The sequence below is a fragment of the Muntiacus reevesi genome, chromosome 22 (genome assembly GCF_963930625.1).
Source record: "Muntiacus reevesi chromosome 22, mMunRee1.1, whole genome shotgun sequence".
NCBI classification, from domain to species: Eukaryota; Metazoa; Chordata; class Mammalia; order Artiodactyla; family Cervidae; genus Muntiacus; species Muntiacus reevesi.
In genome coordinates this window covers 49129800-49149965 of record NC_089270.1, presented here as the reverse complement: position 1 = coordinate 49149965, position 20166 = coordinate 49129800, and the positions used below count along the sequence as shown (strand labels likewise).

Genomic DNA, 20166 nt, shown 5'->3' with positions numbered 1-20166 from the left:
TGACTAAATGGACCTTTGTTGGCAAAGTAATGTCTCAGTTTTTTAATATGCTGTCTAGGTTGGTCATAGCTTTTCTCCCAAGGAGCAAGCCTCTTTTAATTTCATGGCTGTAATCACCACCTGCAGTGATTTTGGAGCCCCCCAAAATAAAGTCTCTCACTGCTTCCATTGTCTCCCCATTTATTTGCCATGAAGTGATGGGACCAGATGCCATGATCTTAGTTTTCTGAATGTTGAGTTTTAAGCCAACTTTTTCACTCTCCTCTTTCACTTTCATCAAGAGGCTCTTTAGTTCTTCACTTTCTGCCATAAGGCTGGTGTCATCTGCTTATCTGAGGATTTTGATATTTCTCCTGGCAATCCTGATTCCAGTTTGTGCTTCACGAAGCCCAGCATTTCAAACGATGTACTCTGCATATAAGTTAAATAAGCAGGGTGACAGTATACAACCTTGATATACTCCTTTCCTGATTTGGAACCAGTCTGTTGTTCCATGTTCAGTTCTAACCGTTGCTATCTGACCTGCATACGGATTTCTTGAGAGGCAAATAACGTGGTCTGCTACTCCTATCTTTTGAAGAATTTTTCACAGTTTGGTAATCCACACAGTCAAAGGCTTTGGCGTAGTCAGTAAAGCAGCAGTAGATGTTTTTCTGGAACTCTCTTGCTTTTTCAATGATCCGATGGTAATTTACACATTACCTTTCATGTATTTTAAACATAGCTGCATTCATACGATACTGGGTGTTTGGGGCAGCACAATCACGCTTTTCCAGGTCATATGCTAATGACTGCACAGTATTATGCTCTGCTGATGTTCAGTTTAGTAAACCAACCTCCTAACACAGACTACATAATTGGTTTTGATGTTTTGCTGTGATAGACAATGTTACAACAAGCTTTTCATCTCTAATGAACTGCTTTCTTGGAATAATTTCCTAAGGGTAAAATTACAGTGCTAAAGAATAAGGGAATCTTTTAACTCTTCTTCCATAATGCCATGCTGTTTCAAAAATTATTATACCAACAGACAGGATCAATGACACTGAAGCAGGACACTGAGTTTTACCATACCTTGCCAGCATGGGGTAGTAAATTAGCCCCAAATAGGTTACTCTCATAAGAATTTAATTACCACATCTTACAGTTTTCATAATCAAATGATTTCTTTTTAAAAAACAAAATTTATTCTAGTTCAAATGAAAACATCTATTATTTAACATGCAAACTCATTCCCTCATCATCTATGCTTATTATCATACAAAAATATTTTATACCCTGATGAAAGAGTCAACAGCGGGAGGCCATGTATTTTTCCAAATCCTATGTTAAATGCCTTATGTAGAGTTTCACTAAATTTAAATAAATCCACAGCAGAAAAACTCCTATGCCTAGTTATTCTTTTAAATTTATCATGAAATCTACACTTCAATTTCAAACACATCCAGTTTTAGAACAGTTTACTTTGCTTTAAACATCAGATGTAACTTTCAAAGGTATATCACTTAAATTATTTGTATACTGACTCATAGTTCATTATTGATTTTTTTAAGTTATTTTATAAGTATATAAAAATATATTAGATATATTTATATATATTTAGATATTTTATTGATAGATATGTCCTTATAAAAAATTTTTGGATGAAACATAATATAGAGCCTTCTTTTTTCCAATTTGCATGCCACATACATTTCCCACAGATTCTCCGTAAGGAAAGTTAAATAGGAAATTTTTTCCTGTGATCTTTGTGTGTAACTTTAAAAGCAAATCTAAAGCTAAAAAGACACTAAAATTATTCCTATTTCATTCAGCTATTTCACTTTTCAGCATCTCATTCGTTGAATTTTAAATTATCACAAAAACACTGATCACTGGAAATCAATGTAAATGGCTGACCAACTTATAATTCATAAAATCTTCATTAGATTTCTACTCAACTCACTCAATATAACAGACTGCATTCCAATACCCAAACTAAGTGCACACTACTACCCAAGCAATTTAAACAGTCGCTATTTCTAAAACAGTGATTTGAGCAGACTACTGAAAATCACCTTCTTTTTCAATACAATTGAAATGACTGAACACCTTCCCCCAGGTTCTCAACAGAACCCACAGGTGGGGAAGCCCACAGACAGGCGTGACTCCCAGCTCATTCACTTACTGAATTCAGAGAGAAGCTTCTCACTGGGAGTATTTATTTCTCTTAGCATCCTGTATACAGCACCTAACTTAAAATCCAACTATCTTGAGCTTAAATACTGTTATCTCAGGCAGTATTTCCAACTTTTTCTTGTGCTCACTTTAGAGTCTTACAGATAACACCATGTTTTATTTTCTATATTTACAAATATAGGACTGAGGCTGAGACAATGTGTCGGCCTCAAGGGGCTATTGGGAGAGGAAAGATTGTTCCTACCTAAACAAGGATAAACCATCTCCCTGCTCAACTGCTCTACATGCTCTACTGCCCCAGCTAGGCAGAAGGGATTCTGGGCAGCCGAGCTTATTACATGCCCAACGCACCTCTATTTTCCTTAGGCTCTAAATTACATACACCCCAAATCAGGGGTTTGCTTAGATTCAGCCGTAAGTAGAGTTGGGGCAGGGCCTAGTTATTCTTTTCCCTAAAGAAATGAAGACAAGCTTTTCCTGGTCCTGCCAAAAAGTGTGAGCTGGGTACAAATAACCAAGTACAAAGGTGAGTGCTACGTCACTTCAATCAGGTTCAACTCTTTGCAGCCCTATGGACTAGAGCTCACCAGGCTCCTCTGTCCATGGAATTCTCCAGGCAAGAATACTGGAGTGGGTTGCCATTTCCTTCTCCAGGGGACCTTCCTGAGCCAGACACTGAAGCTGAATCTCCTATGTCTCCTGCATTGGCAGGCGGGTTCTTTACCACTAGCACACACTACATGGAAAGGATCAAGTACAAATAGCATCTGGATTTAATTATTATTTCTTACCAAAGAAACACTGATTTGTCAGGTTCCTTTTTTCATTCCTTTCCTTCCATTTCCTTTCATTCCTTTCTTGGTCATATTAATAAGATTCCTATTTTTGAAAACACTTGAGCAACCAAATTAGATTATCAGGCATAAAACTGCATGGTCTGTCACAAGTTCAAACACAAGACAAAGCAAGATTCTTTGGAAATAAGATAATTTCATTTAAAAAAGCACATCAATACTGTCAATTGAAAATATACCATGAGCAGAGAATGATTCCATACTTCAGCACTAGACTGGCTACTGGCTTGCTTCTTCACTTTAAATTACATTCATGACGCTACATATATATAAAGATACGGCAATAATACTCACTGAGAACACAATCAGGCAAAAAGATTATTGATTATTTTACTCATTTGAATATTCACTAGGGGACAAAGCACTTGTTGGCACAAAACTCTTAAGATGTAACGATATTTAATCATTCAAAATACAGTATTAATCCTCTTAAAACTTCAGAAGGCAAAGATTCCAGTCATGCAAATATTCTTCTGTAAACTATCTCCAAATCAGAATTCTGCTGACTCAAAACTAATCAGAATACAACACAACAGTAGAGTCCTGAGCCCAAGGGTTCCTGCTACAATGGCCGTTTACTAAATGAGAGCATGTCATTCTGCTACTCAAAGCCCATCAACACCCCTCCCTCATCTCTCTGCAAGTAAAAACCAAATTCCAACACCGGTGCCCAGTCCCTTCCAGATCTGCCCTGCCCCGCCCCCCGCCCCCCACCGCACCTCTCACGCCCGCCCTCCCATCCTGAACCTGACTCGCCGTGCTCCCACCACCACGGCCTGGTTGCTCCTCCAGTGCTCCAGGTTGCTCTTGCCTTGGGGCACTTGTGCTGTGCTGGGAAAGCGTTCCTCGGAAATTCCCACTGCGCACCCCTGCTTATCTTTAAAATTTGTGCTCAAATGTTGCCTTCTCGGACCACCCTTTTTGAAACCGCAACCTTTCTGATGTCCTAGCATTCCCTGCTTTATTTTCTCTAGAGCTCTCAGCAGTACCTTCCAGCAGACTATGAAGTTGACTTTTATGTTGGTCCTTCTCCACTGGAATATGTACTCTGAACAGGCAAGTGTTCGCCTGTCTCCTTCAGCGCCGTTCTCTTTCGTGCATACAACAGTGTCAGCACACAGCAGATGCTCAGCGCGTTTGCTAAGGGAACGTGTGAATGGCTCTTTCTTGTCCAGCTGTGGCCATCCGTGTGTGTGTGTGCTCAGCCACTCAGTCGTGTCCCACTCTGCGACCCCACGGACTGTGGCCACCAGGCTCCTCTCTCCACGGGATTCTCCAGGCAATGGTACTGCAGTCGGTTGCCATTTCCTTCTCCAGGGGATCTTTCCAACCCAGGGATCAAGCCTGCATTTTCTACATTGACAGGTGGATTTTTTTTTTATCATTGCGCCACCTGGGAAGCCCAAGTGGTATTTATCACTGTTTTAATCTCTGCGTCTCACAAGTCTGGCACCATCCTGTCCCTTGTTTTGGGATTCTCTCTTGTGACTTATAATCTCTATTCCTACTATCATCCTCTTCGTCCAAGATTTCATTTCAGTTCATTATTGTATTAGGTTCTTAGTTTCCCCTATCAAGTCTCTTCCTGTGTCTGAAGAATGCTGCTAGGACTCACGACTCAGATTTTTCAACCTAACTTCTCACTCTTCTAGAATATGGAATTTCAGCTTCAGTCAGGCTGGTCTTCTTAAAGTCCCGGGAAAAGAGTCAAGTCCAATGTTTTCTATGAAGTTTTCTCCTGTGGCTACAGGTCATGAATTTCCTTTCTCTAACATGCTATACATTTAAACTCATATCCAGTTCAGCACTTAACTCTGGCCGGCTGCTAAGGATAGTTGCTCTTCCCGGGCAGACCTGACGCTCTCTGGAAGTAGGAGCATGTGTGGGAGCCACTTCTTATTCTTACATATGGATTAGTGAGTACAAAAGAGGCACACAGTGAAAATCTGGTGAGTGACAAAGAAATGTACCATAATATGATAATCCAATTTTTCCAGCTAGTGTGTCCCACAATCAGGAACAGAAATACCCATGTTCCTCTGTGCCTGGAACAATGGAATGTCTGCTTAATAAAGAGGCACACTGCATGTGCTTAAAAGAACAGATTACAGGTTCTTATAAAGCAAATGCCTCATTGAAAATATAACTTCATACTCTCTAGTTTTTATATTGCACATAAAGCAACTCAGGAAATAATTATTTAACTAACTAAACTAAATGATGCTTCAAGCTACAGTATGGCCTAATACTATATTGAAGTTCAAAATTTAGCTATTCTCCATCTAAGTACATAAAATAAATGTTCTCCAGAATTTTAGACTCTGTGGGAGAAGGCGAGGGTGGGATGTTCAGAGAGAAGAGCATTGAAACAAGTATACTATCAAGGGTGAAAGAGATCACCAGCCCAGGCTGGATGCATGAGACGGGTGCTCAGGGCTGGTGCACTGGGAAGACCCAGAGGGATGGGATGGAGAGGGAGGCGGGAGGGGGGATCAGGATGGGGAACACATGTAAATCCATGGCTGATTCATGTCAGTGTACGGCAAAAACCACTACAATATTGTAAAGTAATTAGCCTCCAACGAATAAAAATAAATGAAAAAGAAAAAAAATGTTCTCCATAGCTAATGAGCACTAAGAAATTCAACTACTTGCTGCTTTTTTAAGAACATACAACAGTGCTTCAAATGTCACTTGCGGAACTGAACACACGACCTCTCGATTCTAAAAGATAATGCTCTATACTCAGTGAGTAACTGACGTCAAATCCATACCTTTGTTAGTCCCTCATATTTTCGATAATCCGTACTCTCTAGCCACTCCATCAGCTTGGCATATCGGAGTAAGTCTCTATGAAATGCATGATGATTAGGTAAAGTCAGTTCAATAGAGCGCTGAGCAAGAGTTGAACTCTGATCATGACCCTAGAGTGAATAAATAAGGACATAACTATCACTGACAGTATAAAGAAACATTGTTGTAACTAAATATCCTTAATAATGATCAAGCATGGCCAAGCAAAAACAACAGAACATAGAAATATAAGAACTGAGTACTTACTTGTCTTTTTTTAATCATCCTGTGTATACAAACTGAACACCACCACCATAAAATAGTCATAAACACACAAGAATGACTCTCTGATAAGTCGACTCATTTTATCTTTTAGAGTAGTTGAGAATGAATAGTTTAATCAACTTTACCTCTCCCATAACATTTTACAATTGACTAAGCAAATAAATATCTTGATATAAACTGTTACTAAGAAACACACACCGAACAGGGGAAGTCATTCAAAACAAATTGTCTCCATCTATGATATCTCCATTAGAGTCTACGATATTTAAACAGCAGGTGAAAATGCACAGGACACAGAATGTCAGAACTAGGAAGGACTGCAGATGACTGCTTCCTGGGCTTTCCAGGACAGCGCTCAGTGCTCAGTTGCTGGATCATATCCTATTCTTGGCCAACCCAATAGATTGTCTGTAGCCTGCCGGGCTCCTCTGTCCATGGGAGTTCCCAGCAAGAGTACTGGTGTAGGTTGCCATTTCCTCCTCCAGGGGATCTTCCCCACCCAGGGACTGAACCTATGTCTTCTGCACTGCAGGCGGATTCTTTACCACTGAGCCACCTGGGAAGCCCTTTCCAGGATAACCCCTAATAATAATGTAATTTTAATTTTTCCATTAATTTTCTACAGAAGCAACTATATAATTTTGTTTTTAATCCTTGACATGACTTATATAAATGAGCACGTTTTCAATCAGCCTGAGGCAGACGATGCATCCTGACTTTTGTTCTAGAGTATATGGATCCAGTAGATCAGCTGACCCAACGGAACAAACTGAAATTCAAAGGGCTAAGTGATCCACACAGGCCACACAGGCGGAAGGCTAGAATCTGAACCTCAGCCATGTGAGTCTCACTTCTGTTTTCTTTTAAAAACATGCCAAACAAAACCATTCTAACCAGACTCAAAAACTGCTGAAGGTCATTACAAACATTACATTTCAGAAATGTTTACCACATCAGAAGGATGACTGAGATTCCACTGACTCACAGATATTAGATACTGTACACAGAGAGAGATTAGTTTTAAGTCTGCTAATGTCTCCAAATTGTGCCTTAATTAAGTTACACTAACTAAAAGGAAGGAGTATTTGACAAACTTGTTATTGCTGATAAATGTTTTCCAAATATTTTACCCTTATTAATAATAACATTAGATATATTTCCATTATCCTTCCTCATTAATTTTTTCAATAATTCAAGACTCAAAATCATGGTTTATGTTCTTCTATAGCTGTTTACTCAGGTCACTGCATGTTAAGTTGTACTATTTAATTTAATGTCAGGAAAACTCTTCAATTAAAAACCTTCATCTCTCATGCAAAATGGAAGAACCAACATTTATAGAGAATTTTACGGTTTACAAAGCTCTTCTACATATATTACTATTCAAAACTTTCTACTGTAAGTAGCATTTCCAGATCATCATCATGTGAAAATTCACTGATATAAAAACATTATTACCTTCAGACTATTAGGATATATTAAATATTGTTAGTGTTAACAGAAAGATTTTAAGAGAAACTGGTTTCAAAATATATAGGAAGGAGAAAAAATACTTAAATTGCTTAATTCAATCAATAATATAGATAACTATCATATCTAGAATTCAATCGTGCTAAGAATTTTACTCTTTATATACTTTAAAAATTAAGACATTGTTTAAAGTTTCTTATTAGAGATAAATAAATTAGTAATGATGACTGAAAACCTTTTGAAAAGGACTGGCCATTCTAGATGCCTTTAAGAACACCATGATTCATGAGAAGAGGTCAAAATATCAACATTAACAGGAGTTTTGGAAGAAGCGGATTCCGACCCTCATGAATGACTTTGAGGGGTATGACTTCAGTACAGGAAGTAACTATAGATGTGGTAGAAAGCAGAACTAGAATTAGAAGTGGAGTCTAAAGATGTGACTGAACTGTTATAATCTCATTTAACAGATATTTAATGGATGAGAAGTTGCTTCTTACGGATGAACAAAGAAACTGGTCTCTTGAAAGAGAATCTACTCCTGATGAAGATGCTGTGAAGGCTACTGAAATGACAACAAAGGATTTAGACTATAATTAATACATAAACTAAGTTGATAAAACAAGTGGCAGGATTTGAGAAGACTGACTCCAATTTTGGAAGAAGTTCTACTGTGGGTAAAATGCTATCAAACAGCATTGCATGCCACAGAGAAATTGTCTGAGAAAGGAAAAGTTGATCATTACAGCAAACTTCACTCTTGTCTTATTTTTAAAAATTGACATAGCTACCCCAATCTTCAGCAATCACTGCCTTGGTCCTCCAGCACCTTCAACATTGAGGAAAGACCCTCCACCAGCAAAAAGATGATGACTCAGATGGTAGGCTCAGAGGGTGCTTAGCAATTTTTAGCAATGAAGTATTTTTAAAATAAATGTGTACATTCTTCTGTTAGACATAATGCTATTGCACACAATAGGCTACAATACTGTGTAAACATAGCTTTTTTACGCACTGGGAAACCAAAAAATTTGTGTGACTTGCTTTACTGACACATTCACTTCATTGTGGTGTCCCTAAGGTAGCCCCTATACACTGCTGTAGAGTTTTAAGTACATTACCTTTACCACATCCTCACAAGCATCTTGAGGGTAGCAGCCATTTCTTACTCTTACATATGGAGGACAGTGAGTCCTGTCACACAATGTAACACACAAATCAGACACACAATCAAAATTTGATGGTGAACAAAGACATGTAACCCAGTGCGGTAATCGAATCTTCCCAGTGTGTCCCACAACCAGGAACAGAAATCCCCTTGTTTCCCAACTCTTTGCTAGGTGACACGAAGTATTCAATTTAACACACAGAAAATCTCTTTTCTGCACTTGGGACACTGTCTTTCATCTTCATCAGCACATTCCAGGTTGTTGCAACATTCTGGTTTTTAACATGCATTACTCACATGTAACAATGCATATTAGATTTTCAGAACTGGGATGCATTCATTTTAAACAAAGCCATTAGTTTATAAGGCAAGGAAGCAAAAATCACAAATAATAGCATGTTATAACAAACAATTAAGGGTGGAGAAAGGATTATCATTTAATGACTGGTATTTTCCATACCATTTACAAATGTGGACTATAGCCTGTCAACAGGATAATTTTAAAAAACTAGGGAATTGTGTAAAAATAGATATTATTGAAATAATAGTGTAAGAAAAATGTGCATTAGTATTTCCTATGTGATTCCTAGGTTTACTTTTTTCCTGAAGCTTTTCAAGTCAAGTGGAATGTTAAGAGAGTCTTCCCCTGGTTCCCCCTTGCACGGTTAGTTAGCTGGTCTTCCTTTACTCCCATGGTACCACCATAACATACACCCTCCCTCAGTCTGTTTGTCGCCCTTCTCTAGATCGTGAGCAACTAGAGCAAAGAATCAGCCTCTCATCTATTCCAATGAAACGTCTGGAATGCATCTTTAATCACTTGGCAAATGACTTCCAAATAAAGGAGTGAGTGAGTGAATGAAAGAATGACAGAAAGAAAGGCAAGCAGAATGAGATTAAATGCCTTTGGATCTAAATAAACTTTCTGTTATGGGACATTAAAAAAACTGCCACAAATATGGTTAACAGGTAGCTCAAATCAGTAAATTATAACTATAAAGATTCTGCTGCTATTAAGCTTAGTAAACCTTACAGGGGAAAAAAAAGAATCGGAGAAGCTGGAGCCAAAGTTGATGTACTCACAGGCACGGAAAGAAAGTAGGACCTGTTATAGAGTTGAAGGAGGGCCTGAGTAAACTAATCAGAAATAAAATAGAGTAAATACAATTGTTTCAGAATACTACAAAGTGAAAACAAAATAAGAACCTGGAATATCAGTCAGCATTTCTTGATGAACAAAATTTCACTCAACTTTTTTTGGCCCCAAATCCCTATTAAAGAGATCATAAATACACAAAATCTAATTTATGACACCTAATTTATTCAAGAAATATTAAGTCTAATTTATTATTTATTAAAAAAAGCACCTTCTAGTCAAATCCCTCTAAGGTATACTTAACAGTAACATTTATATCATTGCCACAACCTTAATTATAACACCCTTTCCACATAGAAATAGAGATAAAGGTTTTCTATAAGATTAAATCAACTAGAATTTACAATTGAGTTAGTCATTTTTCTCATATTTATAAGTATATGGAGCCAATGAAATACTGAAAACATGGAATCAAGTCCCTGTTCTCACTTGAAAATACTGAAAAATAAAACAGGCCAAACATTAAAAACGTAACAAGTTTGGACTTATTTTTAGAAACAAGATTGTCTAAATGGGGTATATGTAACATGCAAGCACAATTATTTAAAACTTGGGGAATTTTGGCTAAAAGGAACTGTCTTCATAGGAGACCACTGAGGCCCCCAAAACATCTATGAGCAAATACATACATATCTAAAAATATTAAAATCAAATAAATATAGAAAGGAACATATTGTGCTCCCAATTAAATACATTAAATTTTTTTTTTCTGTGACCATTTCATTTCAAGCTACAGGAATATGCCAGTACTATAATAAGATAAAATTACCTGTCGAACAAAAACATTGTTGAGGTGACTGGCCAGTCTCCGGGCAAAATTCTCTTGCAAATCACTGAAACGCTGCTGCTGCTGCTGCTGAACTGCCAGAAGCACGTCATGGCCTGAAATCGTGACAGCTTATTCAACGGGTTAAAGAGCTCCCGGATGTCTAAGGAGTGCATTTATAACAGAAGCCGTATTTCAGTTCTGAAGAACTCAACCTTTTGCTGGTTTATGCGTGTGTTTATAAAAGAAAGGTAAGGGGGAAAAACAGTGTAACTCAGCGATCCTCACGCTGCGGTCTTGCCTCAGCCTCACCTGGGAACGGTCAGAAACATGGATTCTAAGGCCTCAGAGCGGACCTACTGCTTATTCGCTGGCCCCTAGCCGTGATCCCGATGCAAGCTCAAGTTTAGGAACCGCTGGTCTAGCAAAGCCTTACGGCATCTACTTTGTGCTAGGTCCTGTGAACAGCGCTGAAGAAAAATGCTGGTGTTAACGTAGAGTCACTGATGGTCAATCAGAAGGTACTGAAATGAACAAGTTCTTCGTGCCAATATAAATTATGTTTGAGAGTAAGTGAAACTTGTTTCAATAGCTAATAATCTAACCCTAAACCACCTGCCTCATGGACTTCTTGTCAAAAGCTTTACACTAAGTCAGAAGCTTAGTCCCAGGTTCTTGGGCAGATTTTATGGTCATACCTGGTCGAAGAGCTACATTCACGCACTGCAGCAGGGCATCTGCAGCATTGGTGCAGGCCTCAATGCCCCTGGAAGAAGAAAGATCTCCTTCCTGAAGTGCCTTTATATGACCTTTGGCTAGGTCCATGTGGCTCTGGAAAGTAAATAAACACACCATTTGTCTGTGTACTCTTAGGAAGTTTACAGGTAAGATGCTACGCAATCCTATTACTGGGTGTTTGAAACTTCAGTATTTTTAAATCTTGCTCTCCTAAGGAAACTAGAAAATACTTGCAAATGGGCTTTAGAGATCATTAGTTTTGCTTTTTTTTAATTGTTGCTAGTAGTTTATAACCATGCTTACCACAAGAAACTCTATCTCAGACAGGAGTTTTACGTTATTAGTGTTACTGAGATGAATGAGGTGGTTGCTTTCGGAGATCTGATCCATCTGTTCTTTTACACTTTGGAGCATTTCCTCATAACTGTTCAGTTTCAATTCAATCAGATCCACCACCTTGAGAGCCTCATCCAGTAACTTCATTAGGATGTTGACTTGCTTTTCAGAGGCCATGATAGACTGGATGTTGGCCTACACAGTTAAAAAGAGAAGTAATACTTCATATTCTTCAAATGAAATATCCATAAATCTTTGACAGCAGCGTGACTCAGCAGCAGCGGCAACAAAGGCTGACACACACATCTACACGTCTACTTTAATAGGCTGCTTTGTGTTTACACTCCACTTTTTCACACAGTATTTCAGGGAAGCACACGTCCCCTTATGTGGAGGTTAGGGACCAGATCTCAATACTGCATATTTAGGGCATGCGCCATGATGTATCATCAGCAATGGTGGACTCTCATTAGTGCCGTTAGGTTATACCATCTCTGACGCTGCTTCCAGCTCTATCAACTATAGACATTTTCTATAATCTGCAACATTTATGTAAAACCCTAAACAAAAGCATAATAATCACCTATGCTAATACCTTAGTTAAGAGGGTAGCAGTAGCATGCCAGTCTTTAACAGATACATGGAACTAATTTATAACTGTAGCATGATTTGTACTAATAGGATGTGGAAGAGTCTATTGCCATAAGATAGCTCCTTCTACAATATTCTTTCTTTTCTCTTTCATTTGCAACTACTTTTTTTTTTCCCCAGACAAAGTAGCAACAAACCACCGACCCCTTATTAATATTTTCTAAAGACTCTATTGATTCTCAATTCCCTGAAATATGGAAGCTTTCAAACCCAAAATTAAACTGCAAAGTAATATGATGACTTGAAACACAGATGCAACATTAACTAGAAAATACAAACCACAAAGCCACATTAAGAAGGCAGATAACATGATATGAGGAAAAAATTTGGATAAAGAATTAAAATAATATCATTGTATGGGTGATGCTAAAATTTCACGTTATTTTATATACTATTCATAATAACTCCCATGGAGATGCAGCCCAACTGTAAAGCAGCAGAGCTCTGACCCACTGAATCTTAAGCAGCAGAGCTGTGACTTGAACTGATCCAGGACAATTTTCACTTCAACATCTTGAAGTCTCTTCTAGGCTTTACTTCCAGAGAGTTCTACAAATTTGTAAGCTTGGGCTATTGGTGTAATCTCTGGACCTCAGTTCAACCTTACAACTTCTGTACCTTTCATGTATAAAATGCCAACACTCTTTTAAGTCTTAAAAACATTCCTTATTCTCAGAGTTTTTCTTAAATTCATACTTTGCCTAACAAAATGACACCCCCCTCACAAAACACTCTCATTTTAGATTTTTCTCGTAAGACAGGTGCTACTTGTAGCTTTTTACTTCCTAAAGATGTACATGTAGGTACAAGCTCAGATATGTGCATACAAATAAACAGCATCTATTCCACAGCAGTTCAGAGGAGTCGTCAAACATCCTTTTGCCCTGGCTCTCCTGTTTTCACTACACTATTTTGCTCTCTTTGGGTAAAGGATTCGCTTCTTTCAGCTCACTCTCTCTCCTTCTAACTTGTACCTATGTTTTTCCCCCCAAACCACAAAAATTATATTCTCTAGCCTTGAACTATTCTGAAGTGTTCCAGAGGCTGGGGGAATCAACCCCCAGGGTGGTTTCAGGTTGGCTACTTTCTACTTCCATCACTTCATATCAAGAACCTCCCCAAATCCAGAACCTCAGCCAACTGCCTTCACTGGCCTAATAAGAATGGTTCTGTCTCTGGACCAAGAACAGTGAAAGACAGAGGGAGGCAGCTGGTGATGCGCTTCTAGGGAAAGACAGCAACGATCCCACCGTCTAGGCTCAAAGGCAGCGGCAGCAGAATATGAACATCACCAGTCTCCTCAGCTTACCACACATCACTAGCCACACGTTACAAGAAAGGCTGACCCCATCTAACACCTGCAGCTCTCTGGATAACCTTTCTGCAAAGGCCTCGGTGCTAGAAATTGCATATTCACAGCCTTCCATCATTATCTCAATATCCCGCTCTTCTCTTGCATTTAACTCTTGGCATTCATCCACTGCCTCTTCCTCACCTCCTGTCACACTCTGATTTTCTCCACTTGGAACAGATTCTTAAAAGAGGGTAAAAATTAAAAATAAAGTAGTAAAAAACTAGGAAGGACAACAGCATTGTACTTACAGGTAAGGTCAGTTATAAGCACAGGTCACATTTAGATGCTGAAAAATAGGAAAAAAATGATTCAAAATATATGAAAAAAAAACTTATTTTTATGAAGAACCGCATATGTTAACATGTCTATTATAACAAAAGCATGCAGTCTAATTTATTGACTTGTGTTAAAACAGGCTTTAGTCACACTTTCCCAAAACATAATTAAACTATAAAACAAATATAAAACCGGAAACGAAACACGTGTACAAGCCTAACCTCTTTTTTTTCTCTACCTGGGATAACTGTTGCTCTAATACAATAATGCTTATAATTCAGGACACATGAGGAACAATTTGCTTTCCTTTTTTTCCCAGGTAACACCTTCTTCTGTTATTTTTGTTCTTTCTATCTTTGTTATGTTTTGTGTTTTCCTCCAAATAACTTCCAATTGAAATTTTAAAAATGCATCTACAATTCATAATTTATTTTGGGCAATGAAAATATTAACTGAACTTTCCATTTCTCTCTGTAAAAATTTTTCACATGTGTTTATAAAATTTCTAAGGATCAGCTAATAGAAACTTTCTCAATATCTGTATAGTAAGAACAACATCATGGCTGTGTAAAACTACAAAAATTTCAGCTGTCTTCCTGCTTCAAAACAAAAGACCAGGAGGTCAGAACTGAGATGCTTTCTAGATAAATGTTTCAGTTCACTTTCTGGAAAGAACAGACTCAGCATATGGGATTTTACATAAATCTTGAGATCGAGAGATAAAATGAAAAAAATAATTTTACCCTTAAATAAACCTCGAAACAAAGTTACTGATTTTCAACAATTCACAGGACACGCTTTAAAACACAAATTCCAAGTGTTTTAGATATTCATTATTTTGTATGAAAATGAGAATCTACATTCAGCATGACTTGACATATGTTAACTTGTCCTTGAACAAAACACACCTAATTCAAAGTAACAAATGATCTACTCTTAAGAATGCTAATTAGCCAGCTTTAGATAACATGCCAGAAAAAAAAAGAGGGGCTAAAACTTTCGGCACAGGCAATTACAGACTGCAGTACACAAATGCAAGTCCCTTAGAGCGGCGTCTCCCAGCTCTCAGCCCTTTCCAAGTCACTCTGGAAATGTTAAAAGTGTTTTGTGTGCAGCTTTTTAGCCACTAGGGGGCAGGGGATGCCCAGTTCATTCTGCACAGCTCCTTACACAAGTAAACATTTAAAATAAATATTTTAAATGATCATAATTGTTTCAGAAGGCATCTTCTCACATAAGCAAGGTCATGAATCACTGTCAAGTAAAACTGAAGTAGCACCAAATCAATAACAAGAAACATTTTTATGGACTTTGAAACTTTAGAAAGCATTTGTATGTTCATTATCTAATGTAATCCTCAAATAAATTCCATGAAATAGTTATTATTTTCCCATTAGAAATTACCACATACTATGTCCTTAGTGACTGCCCAAGAAAAGCTGAAATCTTGAGTGTTACACCTATTAATGCCAAGGTCCCCGCCCCACCCCATGGGAATGCTGGATGCTAAAACTGACAGGGATTTTCAGCTCAAGATGGCAGACTAGGACACATTTACTTTCTGTTCCTTCTGAAACCATACTTAAATAAAAGTGTAGAAATACCAAAATTAATAAGCCAGTAAAAGCCAAGAGGTTGTGGAAGTCATCAACTACAGAAAGATTTCAACATATTTCGAGAAGGCAAAAAATGAAACCGAGTGATGAATAAAATAACTAAGGAAAGACTGTCCTAAGGAGGGTCTGCACAAAGCCAGTTAGCTTTCAGTGAGTTCTGGTTATAGCAAAGGGCAAGGAAAGAAGAGGAGCTGAAAAACAAGGAAATTAAAGTTATTTTAGGGAAAAAAGTTAATTGTATGAGCTCCAGAGACCACTCAGCCTGCTGCCATATCAATCCATGGATTACAATGGATTGTTGGTAAGCAAGACAAGAAAATAAGGAAGAAACAAAAATGAAGAGATTGTTCCTTACTGAACTCTTCTCAAATGAGATCAAGGAATTATGGTTAAATGCCACAGCTGTAAATCATTTCTGCTCCTAGAGAGGTCAGATAGGGCTTATGATATTTCTCGCTTTTTTCAGACATAATTTAGGTCTGAGAAAAACCTTTTGTGTCCTCCAATCTCAAATCTTCTTGGGGATGGAAGTCCAAATTTACTCTGACATACTATAAAAAGAATCTCAAGAGCAGAGGGCAAACTAATTTATAATATATGAATTATGTCCAGTGTTATTTTAAATAGATTTTAAACTAAAATATATAAATAAAGTTTCACTGATCAATACAATTCTGGGTTCTGAAACCTCTACATGTCACATGCCTGCTGTGTAACACACAATGTCAGCCCAGGAGAAAGAAAACACTCCAATGAAGTAAGCCAAAGAAACAAGATTCAAACTCGATAAAGCCATGTTAGACTAGGAGTTTTCAGTCCTATCCTATTCTTTTGAAGCTTCTACCTTGTGAATAATAACATGTCTCCCTTGTCCTAGACACCCAAGAGTGTGACTTCTCTCCTGGGCATAAGAATCTTTAGAATTATATATGGTAGTAAAGAGTGGACCCAGCTGACATGCTCACAGTGACCAAACTGTACTGACTGACTGAAGCTGACACAGGGCTCCACTATGAAGCTGCAATAAGTGATGTGTTTGCTTTCTCAACATGAATGAGCTGCCTTACTGAACACACTCCAGGAAGGCCACAGAAACAGGCTTCTAATCCATACAGAATAATGCACTGGTAAATTTCTTTCAGGAAAGCCCATGATTTATCTAGACTATCATCTTTACATATCTGGATCCTTCAAACTATCCCAAAGGGAAAACCTCCGCTGGTGCTATGCTGACAACTGGTGGTCCTTAACCTGCCTCTTCTGAGATCAGAACCCAACGCAGCAGGTGATCAATTCATGAATTGAGCAAAAGAAAACCTACAGGGTAGGATATAGACTCATTATAGGTATGACACTTAGGGCTAAGTGCCATAAGGAGGACAAGAAAAGAACAGTAACACGTGAAGCATGTATGGCGGGGAGGCACCACAGCCCAGAGCAGGTTTGGGTCACATCCTGGCTAAGCCATTACCATCTGCACACCCTGAAGAACAGTCTAAGATTTAACTGTTGTACCAAATTTCTAAAAAGAAGTGAAGAAAGAGGCTTACCCGCCAGAAAAGGACGTGGTGGGGTGCAGCACCTGGCCAGGTGAGGGCTCTGCATTCCGGCTGGTGATGATGGCAGAGGAGCCGCGGCGGAGAAGCTGCTCCTGGCTCCTGGCCTCGCAGAGAAGCTGGAGAGGTCCCCACAGGTGCTGGACCACCCCCGGGAGGGTGGGTGGCTCCTGCAGTCAGCTTTGCACAGGTCTCTGAGACCCAGGCAGGGAAGGGCCGGCAGATACACACGCAGGCACCAAGGGGGCTGCATGATGAGGAGCTAGATGGGATGAGCTCTGGAGAAGGAGGCCCCCACGGTCCTGAAGAGTCTCTGCACGGTGGCCCATCTGGTGCCAAACACCTGCCACCCACAGTGGGAGGTCTCAGCGGCTAGAGAGCCCGGGAGGGGTCGTGCACTGGGCCCCGCCCTTTGCCCCGGAATTTGCAGTTTCTCTGTGACACGTATACCATGGACGCGTCACAATTGCCAGGCTGAGTCCTCCTCCCTCCAGGGCGTGTTTGACCGCGAGAGGAGTAAGAAGCTAGGGAGACGCTCTCCCAGTTTCACATTCTATTCTCGGGTTATTTGGCGCACAATCTGTCCTATACGGGCAATTTACTGTGTAAACTTCTTTCTGGGCTCCGCCGCCGGCGCCGGCGCCCGCTGGGCCGGCGCTCGCTGGTTTTGCGCCCTCGGGGTGCCACCACATCTGGCCGGGGTCACCCCGCCGCCCCAGCTCCTGCTTTACAACCTGGTCGCAGGCTGCTCAACCAGGATCCAGTGCCCTCATCGTCCGGGTTTTACAGCATGCCGAAAAGGTGGTACCCAATCCAGCAGGCTGGGTACTCCCGTGTGGGCGGGCTACCCCTGGCGAACTTGAGGGAGCGGCCGAAGCAGCAGCCCGTCCTGTCCACTCGTAATTCCATGATGTTCGGACCTTCGAGAACCGTCAGAATTCCTCCACCGGGGCGCAAAATTACTCTCCTGCGTTCACTCCCTGAGCTACCTGTTCAGGTAGCCAAGGCTGGGAAGCCGGTACCAACCAGTCACCGCCCACTTCCTCGCGCAAAGGAGAGTAAGGCCATGGTCCAGGAAGATCAAAGGGAAGGCGTGACAGAGGAGGAAGGTCACACAGAGGCCGAAGGAGAGGACAACGGAAAGATGAGTCCGGACCCCAGCGGGGCTATGACAATGACACCTAGGCCCCAGGAGACCGGCGGGCTCCTCCCGCCCCTCCACTGCCCTCCCGAGCCTCCAAACCTCCTTCCGGGGCACCCAGGAGGCAACTTCAGTGAGAAAGCCCAGGTGTCTCGGACGAAGCCTTCCTCCCAAAGCCCCGCCATCTGCTCAGACGGCACTGCTGGAGACGGCCGGCCTCCCTCGCAGCCTGGCCCCGTGGCCACGGTGCTCTCTGCCCCAAGTCCGCGCTGCAGCCTGCTGCCCGAGAGGCCAGGAGAAGTGGTGCTGGGTGAAGACCACCAACCCGGCTGCCCAGAGTCACCGATGTCCGGGAAGGCGCTGCAGCGTGAGCCACCTTCAGACACCCCGCGGAGAAGCTCTTCTCCCCTGGGAGCCGCCGGCAGTGGGCGCCCCCGCAAGAGGACGATGCCCCCGCCGCTTTTTCTGCCACTGCCGCCACCGCCGCCGCCACTGCCGCCCCCGCTGCCGCTGCTCTGGGGTCGCAGTGACCTTCCCCCGCCTCCGAAGCTTCCAGCCATGACTCGCGCCAAAACCCGGGGCACTCTGAAACAAAACAGGGACCGTCAGAGGAACAGAATCCTGAGGGATGCAAGGAAGGCCATGCGACGCCGCAGCGCCGCCCCGCCTGCCCCAGGGACCACAGGCTCCCTGCCTCCGGTCAGTCACACGTTGCAGGTCCCTCCTACCACCACCAACTTGGCCGACCTGTCCTCCAGATTCCCCAATCTGGCTGGCCTTCCACCTTGCCTGACACCTTATGTGGATCGGGTGGCAAGACACACAGCCCCCGTGGACTCTCATTCTGCTAGTCCTGCAGATGCTCTGCCTCCAGTTTCCAATCCCACTGTGGGAACTGCCCTCAAGGAGGATGCGGGCACTGCGTGTGCAGTCAGAGCAACACCACCTTCTATTTCTGACCTCTCCACACCCCTGAGCACCCCAACCCTCCCCTTCCAGCCACCCTCCGACAAAAATGAACCCCCAACACCCATGTGTGTAGATTCTCCCCCTCCCTCATACTTACTCACCCCTCTTCCAGACCGCCCCATCGCTCCCCCTGCTACAACTTCTACTGGAGTCCCTTTTACCACCACAGTCACAGCATCTCCAAGTGTAACCTTCCTGTCTCCTTCAGATCAGGACGTCACTGACATGGACACTACTCCCCCGGCTCATGCTGTAACCTTTCAGTCTCCCCCAGGTATTGGGGTGGAGCAGACACGCACTGCAGGGAGACCAGACACCACCAGCGCCATTTGTGCCGACGGTCTCCTGCCCTGCTTCAATCTTTAACTATGCCTTTCACTCCCAAACCAACCCTCACCCTACATTTGCAGCCACTGATGGGCAGCAGAGAGCCTCTGTTTTTCCCAAGCCCCCATCTGGGGCTCCGGCTGCTGTCTTCCCCGGGCCCCCACCTGGGGGTCAGGCTGTCGTCTTCCGCGGGCCCCCACCCGGAGGTCAGGCTGCCGCCATTCCCGAGCCCTCATCTGGGGCTCCGGCTGCCGCCTTCCCTGGGCCCCCACATGGTTATCAGGCTGCCGCCTTTCCCGGGCCCCCATCTGGGGCTCCGGCTGCCGCCTTCCCCGGGCCCCCACCTGGGGGTCAGGCTGCTGCCTTTCCCAGGCCCTCATCTGGGGCTCCCGCTGGCGCCCTCCCCGGGCCCGCACCTGGGGGTCAGGCTGTCGTCTTCCCCGGGCCCCCACTCGGAGGTCAGGCTGCCGCCTTTCCCGGGCCCCCATCTGGGGCTCCGGCTGCCGCCTTCCCCGGGCCCCCACCTGGGGGT

At 42.0% G+C, this 20166-nt stretch overlaps 1 protein-coding gene across 4 annotated transcripts in view; it reads right to left on the bottom strand.

Annotated features, from left to right (window-relative positions):
• The window catches only part of LOC136152997 (exocyst complex component 1-like), a 70859-nt gene that overhangs the window by 2668 nt on the left and 48025 nt on the right, over positions 1-20166 (bottom strand). For 3 of the 4 annotated variants that reach the window (XR_010660313.1, XR_010660312.1, XM_065914621.1), the window contains exons 3-8: positions 17192-18923; positions 13998-14035; positions 11712-11939; positions 11369-11501; positions 10674-10786; positions 5807-5956 (exon numbers count right to left, since the gene is read on the bottom strand). Coding sequence is in view for 2 of the 4 variants with exons in the window: in XM_065914621.1 (XP_065770693.1) it covers positions 5807-5956; positions 10674-10786; positions 11369-11501; positions 11712-11921 (606 nt within the window). In the remaining 2 variants the exon portion in view is untranslated. The remainder of the gene's footprint in view (positions 1-5806; positions 5957-10673; positions 10787-11368; positions 11502-11711; positions 11940-13997; positions 14036-17191; positions 18924-20166) is intronic. The other variant, XM_065914622.1, reaches the window with a different exon arrangement.